Raw genomic sequence first — 14,871 nt, 5'->3', positions numbered from 1 at the left:
TGACTGTGCCCTGGACAGCATGGTGACCCCCGTGACCTGCACATACACCTCTGGAGGGCCTTCTGGAATTAGAAAACCTGAAGTAACTGGAAGACCATGAAAAGTGGAACAATGATCAACCCCTGCGGTGCCTAACTAACTGGAGACATCTTTTGATTGTTTCTTATTCCAGCCACAATTGACAAGGCCATTGGACTTTGTAACTGACCTTGATCACCTCATGACTCCACACCCTACACCCACTCCCAGCTTGCAAACCTAGGATCCCACCCAGCTTCCAAAAAAACCTCCCTAAACTGTAACTTCTGTAACTTTCCACTGCTCACTCCAAACCCATAAAACCAACTCCTGTTCCTCAGCCCTCTGCTGACTGTCCTTTCAGACTCAGCCCACCTGCACCCAGGTGAATAAACAGCCTTGGTGATCACACAAAGCCTGTTGTTGGGGGGAGTGGGGGTCTCTTCATTCAGAGTGCAAGTTTTAACACAGCTCAAAGACATTTTATGGGCTCTGAGCATACTGAATGGCCACCATTTCTAATCTGGAGGTAACCAAGTTCCCCCAATTTGGTTTTATACAGGTAAATAACTTTTCAGAACTCTCTACCCATTTCACAGAGGACAATAGTTGGAATGTAGTCATTTTCATTTTATAAAAATAAAGCAATAAAGTATATATTGTATTCCCTTCTTCAGATTTTTATAAAGTCATATATACAACAAGAGCGGAGTTTCAGAGATTTCAGAATAATAAATTCTTTGATGCAATTTGTTTCTTTGGTTGGTTTATTGGTTGGTTTGGGTTTTGAAACCCAGGGCTCTGAATATATGACAAAGGAAGTAGAATGTTAAACACTTTCCAGCTGTGATTCTGACTTTCTGATGGTAAGAGAAAGACATACAAAGAGGCAAGGAGAAGAAACAAATAAAGTTAAAAGAAGAGACACGCAAAAGAAGAACAAAGATGAGGAAGCTGCCGGGGGTCCAGGAGTATGCTGTCTAGCAGACCACATCTGTTGGCAATTGGAAGAAGAATTAAAATTACCAAACAGAATGAAATATACAGCCTTTATTCTCTTCAATCTCAGAAAACACAATTGTAACCTGTTTCTGTACAAACACAGCTGTAGTTTGGAGATTGCTAATCACTAAGTTTACAGATTAGAGATTTTCCTTGGTCACTTTTGATTTCCTGGTTCCATGTGTTTAAAATAGTAATTGCAAAAGGATTGCCAAAATGGCAAGGGAGAAATTGTTAATGTGGTGATAGATTCAAGACAGATGTAGTCCAGACAATATCCCAAACAATTCCAAACAATTTTTAAAAATTTTATAGACTTGATGGGCATTTAAAAAAGTCATATATTTGCCTTCAAAGCAAGTACTGCTATTTAACATATTTTTAAAAATTTTTATATTTTCATATGATTATTCTGTTTCTGTAGTCTCATTATATTTCAGCAGATGGAAGAAGACAGAGAACAAGAAGTATCAGGCAGCAGAAGCTAAATCAATAACATTTGAATAATATTAAATGTATTAGTAGGAAACACACAAAAAGACCTGCTATTTATACTGATATTTCATAAACAGGCTAGTATTTCTCTACCTATCATCATCTTTTTTTTTTTTTCTTAATGAAAAGAAAGAAAAACAAATTATTTATTTAGAAAACTTGTACATTTAGTAGGGAGAGGTAGAATACAGGGCTGCCCATATGTTAGAAGTCATTCAAACAAAGCTCCATGAGAATCAAATTAAGAGTATTGAAGAAGGGCAAAAAATACTGCAAAATACAAAGGTCTCTGTGTTCAGCGGTCTCTCACGCTCTTTAGCTCACCAGGGGACAGTAAATGCATTGCTTAAAGAGGTTCTATGCTCCCAGATGTTGAAGCTGGATTAATTGTGAATGCTCACCCCCCCATCACTTCCCCACTTTGGGTCATTCTTTACTGGCCTCTCATAACACCCGCTCAATGTGATTTTTGCTGGACAATCAGTCTCATGTTTCTGGGAATGGGAAATGGATAACATGAACACACAGTCATGTCCCTCCAGACTCTGGCTGATTTATGCTCTGATCCTTACCCTCGCAGGCAAGGTACTCTTGTGGCATTCACTAGCTCTGCAGTAGTGGGGCTGACTGTCAGCATTCCCACCATAAACTTCTGTTTTTAGAGGTTTATAGCTTGGCTATAAAATGCTGCCTGGAGGGGGGTGGATCTTACAAAATTGTTTTAAGTTACAAGAGAGCGAAAAAAAACACACACAAAATAAAATGTCTGTAATTTCAGACACTATCTTGTGCTTCTGGAACTTTGAAAAGCCTGTAATTGTGCTGTCTGTGTGCCCTACTGGCATTCAAATCAATGCTTTGAAGTTCAGCATTTTAAATATAAAATGAAGATACTCCTCTTACTTTGAAGAGATGGCTATCAAAGGATATTAATGCATGGCTTGCAAGTAAAATAATAATGGGAGGAGTTTCTTTCCAGTCAAAGGAATTTTAGAATCCCTTGTACATGAATTAAGGACCACATCTGGTGGTTAGAAGTCAACAATAATAACATTCAAAATGAAGCCCAAGGAAAGAATTATTCAGGTTTTCTGAATCGAGATAGTCATAAATTCAAGAGCTATGAAAAACAATTTACTAGACACAATTACTGGTTGGGTATTCTCCCAATTAAATAAGGATATTCTTTTAATAATGCTTGTAGAACTGTAAACTTCCAGAGGAAGAAACAATTTGTGAGCTAATACTAGTTGGGCTGGTGCTACTACAGATTTTTCTAAGATTGCAGTACTCTATCTCACAATCGGTTTATCATTATCATCAAATGTCTTTCTGCATATTGCTATATTTTAAAAAAGACCCAAACCTTAAAGCGATTTCATTTATTTATGATAAGACATTTGCCCAAGATCAATTATGTGTCAATATTCTAAGTACTGTAACAGATCTAAGGAAGAGGGCGTGGCCTCTACCCTTGAGGAACAGGAAGGGAGATAGTTCCTTACTAGTAATTTTGAGAAAGTAAAACAGTGTGAATCAGGCATCAACAGGAATCACTCCATCTGGAAAAATCACAGATAACTTTAGAGCAGTAGTTCTCAAAGTGCAGTTCCCATATCAACAGTGTCAGTATCACCTGGAAATTTATTGGAAATGCAAATAATTGAGTTTCACCCTAATGCAACTGAATCAGAAACTTTAAGAGTGGGCCAAGCAATCAGAGTGATTACAGACCGTTCAGATGATCCTAAGAACAAGTACTAATGCCCCAAGGCAAAGTTTCTCAAGCTTTAGAGTACTTTTTATTTTTAATTGAGACGGAGTTTCTCTCTGTTGCCCAGGCTAGAGTGCAATGGTGCCATCTCTGCTCACTGCAACCTCCGCCTCCTGGGTTCAAGAGATTCTCCCGCCTCAGCCTCCTAAGGAGCTAGGACTACAGGAGCGCACCACCACGCCCAGCTAATTTTTGTATTTGAAGTAGAGACTGGGTTTCACGATGTTGGTTAGGCTGGTGTCAAACTCCTGACCTTGTGATCCGCCTGACTCAGGCTCCCAAAATGCTGGGATTACAGGCATGAGCCACCACGCCCCACCTGGAATGTTTTTAGAGTCATCTAAATTGCTTGTTAGTACAAAGATTACAGACTGCTGGCCACCCACACCACCAGATTGTTAATTCAGTAGGTTGGGAGCAGGAAATTTACATTGCTAACAAGTTCTTAGGAAGTACTGAAGCTGCTGATCTGGGAACCACATTTTGAGAACCACCGTCCCAAGACATCTTCATTTAATCCAATAACTTCTCTCACTTGCTATGTACTGTTCTTGGAAGAATCAAGAAAATGGTGACTGAAATAATCTGCTCTGCTTTGTAGTTCAGAGGGAAAATTTCACATGAGAAAAGCTGAGTTGAAAAGGGGACAGGATAATATTTTAAAAAGGAGAAACATTTGTGTAAGGATTAAGTTGCGAATGATCAAATTCGTTAGGGCAAAAGCCATAATTGCTGGAGAAAATGTACAGCAAATGTTATAGGGAAGTAGGAATTTGAACAAATCTATTTATGGTACAGCTAAACATATTTTCTCACCCCATCAAATTAGGTTAATCATGTGGGATTCTGCTGCTCAAAATTTAAAGTCTAAGATACATGGAGAATGAATACTTTTTCCATGTCAGTTTCCCGGCTTCTTTCTAAAGGAGTCAGATTCATACTTTATTTTTATTTCTTAGGCATAAGAAATCAGTGGCTTGACTTGAACTTACATTTGTGTTTTCAGTCCACATACCACTTTCTGAAATTGGAAAAGACATTATTCAGAGTACAGAGACCTAAATTTCAGAATTGGAATGTGACTGTCAATTCATATTTGAAGCTCAACTTTTAAAAGACCAGTGAATTTAGCTATTCTGAAACTTCACCAAATGGTAATTATGAAATCCACTAGCCACACATCCATTCATCCATCCAACAATGAAAAAGAAACTTGACTTTGTAAGGTCTTTTAGGCTGACTGATGGCACCATGGATGCTATTGGCGACCCCAGCACGTACACCTTTGGAGAGCCTTCTGGAATTAGAAAACCCGAAGTAACTGGAAGACCAGGAAAAGCGGAAGAACCATCAACTCCTGCAGCAGCTAACTAACTTGAGACATTCTTCTATTGTTTCTTATTCCGGCCTTGACTGACAAGGCTATTGGACTTTATAACCGACTTTGGTCAACCTCCTGACTCCAGACCCTACCCTACCAACTTGCAAAAACATAAAAAAAAAAACACCCTAAACTGTAACTTCTGTAACTTTCCACTGCTCACCCCAAACCTATAAAACCAACTCCTATCCCACTACCCTACACTGACCCCCTTTTCGGACTCAGCCCAAACACACCTGGGTGAATAAACAGCCATGCTGCTCACACAAAGCCTGTTTGGGGATCTCTTCATTCAGAGCACGTGTTTTAACAGACTTAAGGAAATGTATCATCCATTTGAAGATAGAAATTAAACAATGAATTCATTGCAGTCGTGACATATTTTATTTGAAAGAAAAACAAACCAAACATGTATAGGAGCCGTAACAAGAGCACCTAACTTTGTCTAAAGCCAAAGATTGGGGGTCAGTGAAAAATTCTTTGAGGAAATGATGTTTAAGCCAATGGCTGAGACATGAGTAAGCAGAAGTCCGGAGAAGAGTCATGAAAAGTATAACCAAACAAGAAGGTTATTTTACCTTCATTGTGTCTGAACATGAGACAGAAAGAGACAAAGCCAGGAGGAAGGTGAGCAATATCAAGGATGATGCTCGAGAGCTTGGCAAGGGCAACACTGAAGGATTGTAAGCAGGACCCTGACATGATGAGATTTGAATACTGAAGGGCTCGCTGTGGCTTCTACATGCAGAACACAATGGAGAAGAGAGTGAGGCTGCGTTCAGAATAGAGATAAAATGTAATATTCCCAGCCTTCCTCAGTTCCTAAAGAAAAATAACTTTGTAAGTTTTATTCTTTCATGATATCATATATTGCATTATGGTTTTGGCTTTTAGAATATATATTACTTGATTCTGTACTTAAGAAAGATATGCTTCATTTTAAGCAAACTCTCATTTTATAGAAAAGATAAATGTTAGAGAAATGAATAGTTCAATCTTTGTGTTAGGAGCTGAACTGTGTCCCCTGCAAAATTCATACAAGTCCTAACCCCTAATACCTCAGGATGTGACTGAATTTGGAGACAGGGTCTTTCAAGGGGCAATTAAGTTAAAATGAGGCCATCAGGGTAGGCCCTAATGCAATATGGCTTGGTGCTCTTAAAAGAAGAGATTGAGACACAGCCATGCACAGAGGGAAGACCATGTGAGGACAGAGGGTTCACACAGCCATTTACAAGCCAAGAAGAAAGCTGTCACAAGAAGCCAACTATAAAGACAGCTTGATCTCTGACTTCTAGACTCCAGAGTTGTGAGAAAATAAGTTTATGTTGTATGAGCCACTGGTCTGTGACATTTTTCTATGACGGACTTAGGAAACTAATATACTTTGTACCAACACACCCTTTGTTTAAGGAAAAGAAAAATCACTGTAGGTTTTCTTGGAAATATATTCTCTTAATGAATTCAAAATTCATTTATATCCCAGCAGGAGTCTAAATGAAGGAGAAACTAATTTATTGGGGAGTTTTTAGAGGGCAGGGTGTGGGGGAAGAACCAAAGGAACGTGCATGATATGTAAAGTGAAACATGGTAGTTGGTTCAGTGAATTCCCACATTGCTCAGGCCCCCAATAGCCAGTTGTACACTATATAAGAATAACTACATTGGCTAAATTTAGAGATCCTAGTAGTGTCATAAGCTCTGTCTTGACCATGAAAATCAACCGTTGTCAATGTCCCGAAAGCCTGAATGCCTCATGCACACATTCAAGTCAGGGAGATTTTCTTCTATTTCTGTTCAAATCATCAAGCATATTCCTTGCATATATCTACTGGTTTACTATGTGTACAGAATTATGGAGAATAAGAAGCATTTTAATACACGGTCCACAACCATAACTCCAAGGAAATAAAGTTAGAGATCAGTTAACATATACAAAATGACTTGTTATCTGTTATCTTCCAAAGTGAGTTAACAGAAGTTAATTTGGAATGGTTTTCTTTTTCTTTCTTTCTTTTTTTTTTTTTTTTTTTTTTTTTTTTTTTTGCCCTGGCTGGAGTACAATGGCACAATCTCGGCTCACCACAACCTATGCTTTCTGGGTTCAAGTGATTCTCCTGCCTCAGCCTCCCAAGTAGCTGGGACTACAGGTGCATGCCACCAGACCCAGCTACTTTTTGTATTTTTAGTAGAGATGGGGTTTCGCTACATTGATCAGGCTGGTCTTGAGCTCCTGACCTCATGATCTGCCCGCCTTGGCCTCCCAAAGTGCTGGGATTACAGGCATGAGCCATCACGCCCAGCCTTGGAATGGTATTTCAAGTGATAGCAGAGTTTATCCTCGATGAACAAACTTGTCTGCAATGGGCTGACTTCCACGTAATACTTAACATCCATCCATTCATCCATGTTAAATCAACTGGAAACACACATAAACGTACCAAGCCACAGAGACAAGACTTTTATTTTTCTTCATTGCCATTGAGCAGCTTCTTTTACTCTGTGGTTTCTTTAGCTTTGTTTTTTCATGAAAGCACAGCAGGTACAACCATTTAAACTTCATTGCTGGCTGTGATCCTCTTTTGTAAACATTCCTTCAAAGTTAAAATGAAAACTACTCTTTCTTTTCTTACAATGAAAGGAATACATTTTTTCCCCTGTTCTGCCTAAAATATCAAAAACACATAACCAGGGCCTCTTAAATGCAAATGGCTTTTTGACCTCCCTTGTATATCTGGGTTCTTTGGGTCTTCTCAATAATTCTCCTTTCTCTAAATGTTTCCTTTCTTTTATTTGCTCTTTACTGAGAAATGCTAGCACGCTTTTTTGGAAATCAATGAAAAAACATTGAGATGCTTTGTTCACCACATGGGCTCTTCTGCTTTGGGGTAGTGGGCATTTATTATCTCTGTCAGGTATTGGCAGCATCTGATTTTGTTGATCTATAGGCACAGAAAGGACTGGAAACTGAGTATGTATGTTATTATGACTCAAGACACATAAACTCATTATGCCTACATTTTAACAAGCACAACTTATTTATAATTATATTGAAATTCTATAGCTCCAAGCAAAGGTACAGAGGGAGACAGATTTGATAAGTTACTTTTAATTTGTTTTTTTTTTTTTTGCATATTCTATTGCTAAGAGCTCTAGTACTAAAAAGGAATGGAATTGAAAAGGAACACTGAGGAAGGATCAATAACATATAAAGCAAGAATTTTACCTGGCAAAGCCGACACCTCTGCTGACTCCATTAGCGTCTCTTAGAATTCTTGTGGAAATGACATGTCCAAAGGGTTTCAGCATGTTCTCAAGTTCCTGCTCATCCATAGAAATGGGGAGATTTGAGATGTATAGGTTTGTTGGGTCTTGCTCTTGTTGCTAAGAGAAGGAAAGAAACAAGGGCAGTAAGTTCTGAATAGTGAGAAGCATTATACAAATGGAGAAACTTTTGTTTAAACTGCAATCTAGATTATAATCTCCAAAGTGCTCTTGAAAGTGCTTTTACTAGGGGCATTACTTCTTTTTACCAATGCCTCGTCTTGTGCAGAATGTTTATCATAGACACAATGATAAACGAAAGGCAAGCTCTCTGTCCATCCTTCCGTAGAAAGACTAATAAACTTTTACTGCAATTGAACTAAGGCAAATGTGTATACGTTTTTTATTACCATTACTTACTCCTTCTATGATTTTCACTGTTACTACCATCACAATTAGTTACTGATATTGTATTTAGTGAGTTCATAATATATAAGCATTGTTCCAAACACTTAACGTGCATTATTTCATTCAATATTTTTAACAGATATAATTATTTTATAGATGACAAAATTGATCTCTAACTTATCAAAGGTACAAGCTCATAAGTGCCAAACTCAGGGCTGAAATCGGGGCCTATCACCAAAGTCCATGGCATTTATTGCTCTGGTCTACTGCCTTCCACTAGACGAATGAGTCTCAAAGTATAGTCCCAGAAATGCAACATCAGCCTTAGCTTCACCTGGGAACTTATCGGAAACACAATTTTTCAGGCCCCACCACAGAACTACTGAAGCAGAATCTCAGAATGGGCCAAGAAATCTGTGTTTTGACAAGCCCTCCAGGTGATCCTGATGACTTGGCTTAAGTTTGAGAATTGCTGTCCTACACCAAGCCTAAATATTTACATACAAATACAATTATGATGTCTATTATTTCCTAATTCATCAGCAATAATGCTTAAATAAGTTTTGCTAAATGGAATGGGAAACCAAACCACGATGGCTAGCATTATTTCTATGTGTATCAATTTTCTCTATTTTATATAATAAATTAATAATTTAGAACTTAGTTGTATTTATGTCTCAAATAAAACACAGTCAAAAACTTGATGGACTAGTCATTAATGTCAAAAACCAAATATTTAATTGAACTGTTATATTTTAAGCAAAACAAAAACCTTCAAGAATAAGCCAGAGATTAAATTAGAAAAAGAAATCCGGAAGTCTATAGGAAATGGCATTATGTAACAGTAAAATATCTTTTGTGAAAAGATGATATCATATTATTAGATCTTTATGGTTTTAAAACCAATAAATAAGTACAATAAACAAGAATCCAAATATTGTTTCAGGTCAAGAAATAATTTTTGTATGCAACTAAATCCTGTATTTTTAACAACTCAAAATATTCAGATAGGTCGTAATATTTTATTAAAACTTGGAGTGAATATGATGTATTATTATTTTCATTTTAAACACAGTTGACTTTTCAAGCTTTTTAGTATCATGGGAAATAGCAAAAAATAAAATATAATTAATCTGGAAAAGATGACTAGAGCCTTAATATTTAGGAATAGTTTACATAAGGAGACTGAGTGAAGTCAGTCTTTTTCTCTCTCTGTCACAGACATACACATAAACACACACACAGACACATCCATAGAAACACACACAACACACACAAATCCATAGAAACACACACACACACATACACACACACACACACACACACGCCATCACCACTACCATCATCACTACCATCACCAATCCACCAATAACTGTCATGGTCCTAGAGAAAAAAAACAGAGATAATATTATTCTTTAAATGGTTTTGATCTTGTTTGTGTTTTTTGTGGGGTGGTAAATAAAAAATGACATTTCAGCTACATAATAATGAACCTTATCTACATATAACTTCCAATGTTCATATTATTTCACCATTCATCATTTAATTTTAATCTTCACATTGTCGCTCCAAAAGTAGTTTGGCAAATATCACTACACTTACTGGATAATGAGGAAATGGAGACATGAAAGATTCACCATCTGGCCCAAGGGCAATCTAATAATTAGTGACAGGGTTAAAATTAGATTTAGTGACTAATTTTCCTATCTTCTAGCTCAGTGCATTATCTACCAGTCCAATGTTTCTCAAGCTTCAATTATTTGAAATACCAAATCTTAGAAATTCTTGCCAGTCGTAGATTATTACTTAAAGTTTTTCTAAATAAACATACCTCTGGGGCTTAAACAAATCTATTTGAAAAGATAACTTTATGTTGTTACCATAACTGAAAAGCCAGTATTACTTGCCATAAATAGAAAGTTACTGTAAAAGCAGTGAACAAATTAATGTTTTCAAATTATAGCTAGGTAGTGTTTGCAGAAGGCTTTGGAGCTCCTGCTTGACTCTCTGTTGCAAAGAGAATTCATAATGAATGGAAGGGTTAGAAGCACACTAGCACCAGATTGAGTCTTTTTACTGGGAAGAATCAGAATCCCAAAAGAATTGAGAAAGGAACAATTTTCTTGTGATGTGATTTCTGAGTCCCCCATGTCTAGAACGACTCAAGTTCTATGAGAAATACATGCCCCACAGCTTTACAGTTCCTCATCAGCCCAGAGCTTACCAATGAGTGGGCCACAGCATATGACAGTCCTATGAATGCGTTGGAATTTGCTCAGTATTCAATAGCCCTTTGCCCTTGATCAGGTTAATAATCACAACCTGTGACAATGTCCCAGGGTACTGTACAGATCTTAGAATTTTTCTCCAGGTACCAGTGCACCAGTTTATCCAAATTCAAAGTCATTTCCATATTCCCTAAATATTGAATGCACTGCAGCTGCCCAAAATGGTGTACCATAAACACGCAGAGCTTAGTACATAAGGGATTGCCTGGTAAGCTATTTTATGAATCCAAATTCAAACAACAAGGCCAACTCTTTAATTTGTATTCAGAGACAGTAGCACATTGGACAGTGTCATTCCTTAATTTGTATTCACAGAAAGAATATGGCATTGGGAAGTGTTATTTAAGTAATTCTGTCTTTTGAAATGAAGGCAGCATTAGTCTTGAATATATTGGTTGAAAATAGAATTTAAGTTATGCATGGAATAAACTTTAAAATAGTATATACATTTATATTTTTGCTTTTAATTTATGTATCAGGTGTATGTAAATGGATGGTCATTTTCAAAAGGTTCACTGGCACTATGAAACAAAAAGCACTTTCTTTTTAATTTTCCAGAAAGGTTTTTCACAGGGTAACTGTAATTTAAAAGATCTTTTTATAATTTTTTTCTTAACTTATATTTTTATGGACACAGCTCCCGAATGGACCTACGATGTCATCTTATCCAATCTTATCACTTAACAGATGGAAAAAAGCAGAAGCTAGCGATGAGATTATGACTTGCCCAAGGCCACTTAGCTAGAGGAACAGGCTAGAAATAGAGTATTTTATATTTAATCTTTTGTAACTGCCACTTTACAACACTGACTTTATTCTTAAAATTGAATGAGTAGTTCAACTACAAGCAGGTTGTAGTTCAAAAGAATATCAGTACAGACAAAAATAAATGCATTTGAGTTCCTTGTTTTGTTCACTTTTGCCTATTCATCAATAAGCTTAGGGTAAAGAGTGAAGGCTATGATCAAAGAGTTCCTAGCCTTACCTAATATTCTACACATAGTCATTGAATGAATAATGTGCTGTGTATATTAGATTGTAAAACTATATGACTATGATTCATACATCTATTACATTTAACTGTCCGTGTCACTATACTCCCGCATTTTGGTTTGTTTCTACATTTTTTCATCTGTACATGGATTTCTTAGTTTATTATTTAGTTTTATCTTAAAGTTCATTTAAAAAAGTTAGAAAATATCTTTTTTATTGTTAATAGGAGCCCAGATCTGTCATTTTAAGTAAAAATATGTAAATAATTTATTTTCCCTGAAATTACTTCCTTTTCCTCAGGTTTTTAAGGTATGGATGCTGTCGAAATAAGATTTATCAGCATTCATTTGCTTTTTAGCAATTTAAACAATTTCAGAACTTCAGAACATTTCAAGGTGGCTAACCAAATGAATACTTGTAGAGGACAAGGAAACACTGCCCTATCTAGATCAAAGGTTACATCTGGTGTGTTTTTGAATATGCATTATGGCCATTATACAATCACAGTTCTGAAAAGGGCTATTAGTAGAACACAATTTTAAACTTAAAAACAATATGACAACATTCACATTTGATTGAATGACACTTAAATGCTCAGGAAGTAGCTACAGTAGTAGCACTAAATTGAGATTTTAGGGTAATTTTTTAAACTACCTGGAGTGAGAACTATTTTTATTTCCAATATGCCATGGATCAATATATTTGTAGGGTATAAGAAAAATAAGTAGAAAATAAAATAAAAAGATATGCAAAATGCCAGTTCCAACTTTTTATTATCACATTCAACAGACACCAAATTACATATTGGACTAGACATTATGATAATGTCAATTGTTATAAAAGATTTTAAATGCTTTCTCTCAATTTCCATACATATTTCATTGTGAACAAGTAGCAGGTGGTATAACAAACTTTGATTAGAACTGCTTTATGGGAATATATTCCTATTATTTCCTTTCCTAATGGAGCACCCTATGGGTCTTAGTAAGTGAGTAGTACTTGCTTACTTTATATGCTATCGAGTCCTTTTTAAAAAAACATTTTTAATTGGCATATAATAATCGTACAAATGTATGTGGTACAAAGTGAAATTCTGATATACAAATACAATGTGTAATGATTGAATCAGGGTAATTAGCATATTCATAACCTCAAACATTTATTATTTGTTTTGGGAACATTCAAACTCCTTTATTCCAGCTATTTCAAAACATGCAATAATTTATTTTTAAGTATGGTCACTCTGCAGTGCCATAGAACACTAGAACTTATTTATCCTATCTAGCTGTAATGTTGTACCTACTTATTGATTGAAAGATACACACATACCCCCTTCCTGCTACCCTTTGCAGCCTCTAGTCACCACAATTCTACTCTCTACTTCCATGAGTTTAACTTTTTAGTTCCTACATATGAGTAAGAATATGTGGTATTTATTTTTCTGTGTGCCTGCTTGTTTCACTTAACATAATATCCTCCAGGTCCATCTATGCTGTCATGCATGACAAATTTTTATTCTTTTTCATGACTAAATAGTACTCCACTGTGTGTATATGTGCACACACACTGAATTGTTAAATGGTGCTATAAAAATTGGATATCTGCATATAGAATAATGAAACTAGACCCCTATCATTCACCATATACAAAAATCAACTCAAAATCTTGAAATGGATTAAATGTAAGACCCAAAAACTGTAAAACTACAAGAAGACAACATAAAGGAAAGGGTTTGGGATATTGGTCTGGACAAAGATTTTTTTGTGGATAAGACTTCAAAAGTACAAGCAACAAAAGCAAAAATGGACAAGTGGGACTGTATCCAACTAAAAGGAAGCCATCAACAGAGTAAGGAGACAACCTGCAGAATGGGAGAAAATATTTGTAAACTATTCATCCACCAAGGGATTAACATACAGAATATACAAATAACTCAACTCACCATCAAGGGCATAAATAATCTGATTAAATAAAAGCAAATAACTTCACTAGACATTTCTCCAAGGAGGATATACAATGGCTGAAAGATATTTAAAAAATATACTCAAAATCACCAATCAGCAAGGAAATGCAAATCAAAACCACAATGATGTATCATCTCACCCCTATTAGAATGCCTATTGTCAGAAAAAGACAAAAAATCACCAGTGCTGGTATGGATGTCGAAAAAAGGAAACTTATACACTTTTAGTTGGAATGCAAATTAGTATACCCATTATGGAAGACAGCGTGAGAGTCCTCAGAAAACAAAAAATAATACTACCATGTGACTCAACAATCCCATTACTAAGTATCCAAAGAGAAGGAAATAAGCATATCAAACAGATGCGTGCACCTCCATGTTTGTTCCAAGCCCTTTTAAATCACAAAATTGCGTATAATCAATTTATAGAATTGTTTTAACTATTGGGTGAAAAAGTGCTATTTCAAGATGAATTATCCTGAGCAGTCACGACAAAACTTTCAGAAATACCCTAAAGAGGTGTGAAACAACTCTAAAACATGCATGTAACTATAGATTTAAAAAAAAAAACACTGAGGGGTAAGGATATATTGACTAAAGATAAGAATTTACCTTATATAGAGCAAAGTTTTGGTATTTAAAATGTTTTGGGTCATTTTATATCATGTGGCCCTTTATCTAACTTGTAAGGTGGATAGGGAAAGAGTTAGTATCCCAAAGACGCAAATGAGAAAACTAGGTCTGATATCTTAAGCAGGTTACCAGAGTCACATGGCTAGTAAGTGAATTAGCAATATCATAAGTAATACTGTCTGACTCTTGATGTAGTACTTTTTACTACACACTACACCAATTTTAGAGATTGCCTGTAAATATCGTTATTCATGACTCTTACTTGTAGAAAAGAAACTTAATGTGGATACAAAGGAGCAAGATTTTTTTTTTTAATGGAACAGTCTATTTTAAATGCTGCAGCAATTTAAAAAGTAATAATAACTGGCCAGGTGCAGTGGCTCACGCCTGTAATCCCAGCACTTTGGGAGGCTGAGTTGGGCAGATAACAAGGTCAGGAGTTCGAGACCAGCCTGATCAACATGGTAAAACTTTGTCTCTACTAAAAATACAAAAATTAGCCAGGCGCTGTAGCAGGTACTTGTAATCCCAGCTACTCAGGAAGCTGAGACAGGAGAATCATTTGAATCTAGGAGGTAGAGGTTGGCATGAGCTGAGACCACTCCACTGTACTCCAGCCTGGGTGACAGAGCGAGACTCCATCTTAAAAAAA

General features: G+C 36.2%; 1 protein-coding gene across 12 annotated transcripts in view; it reads right to left on the bottom strand.

The window, feature by feature from the left end:
- The window catches only part of RBMS3 (RNA binding motif single stranded interacting protein 3), a 764,636-nt gene that overhangs the window by 296,883 nt on the left and 452,882 nt on the right, over positions 1 to 14,871 (bottom strand). For all 12 annotated transcript variants that reach the window (XM_037727769.1, XM_037727772.1, XM_017498262.2 and 9 more), the window contains exon 5: positions 7,897 to 8,054. In XM_037727769.1, the coding sequence (XP_037583697.1) occupies positions 7,897 to 8,054 (158 nt within the window). The remainder of the gene's footprint in view (positions 1 to 7,896; positions 8,055 to 14,871) is intronic.

The sequence above is a fragment of the Cebus imitator genome, unplaced genomic scaffold (genome assembly GCF_001604975.1).
Source record: "Cebus imitator isolate Cc_AM_T3 unplaced genomic scaffold, Cebus_imitator-1.0 Scaffold239, whole genome shotgun sequence".
Lineage (NCBI taxonomy): Eukaryota > Metazoa > Chordata > Mammalia > Primates > Cebidae > Cebus > Cebus imitator.
The sequence above is the reverse complement of the archived record's forward strand: the minus strand, read 5'-3'. Positions and strand labels throughout refer to the sequence as shown.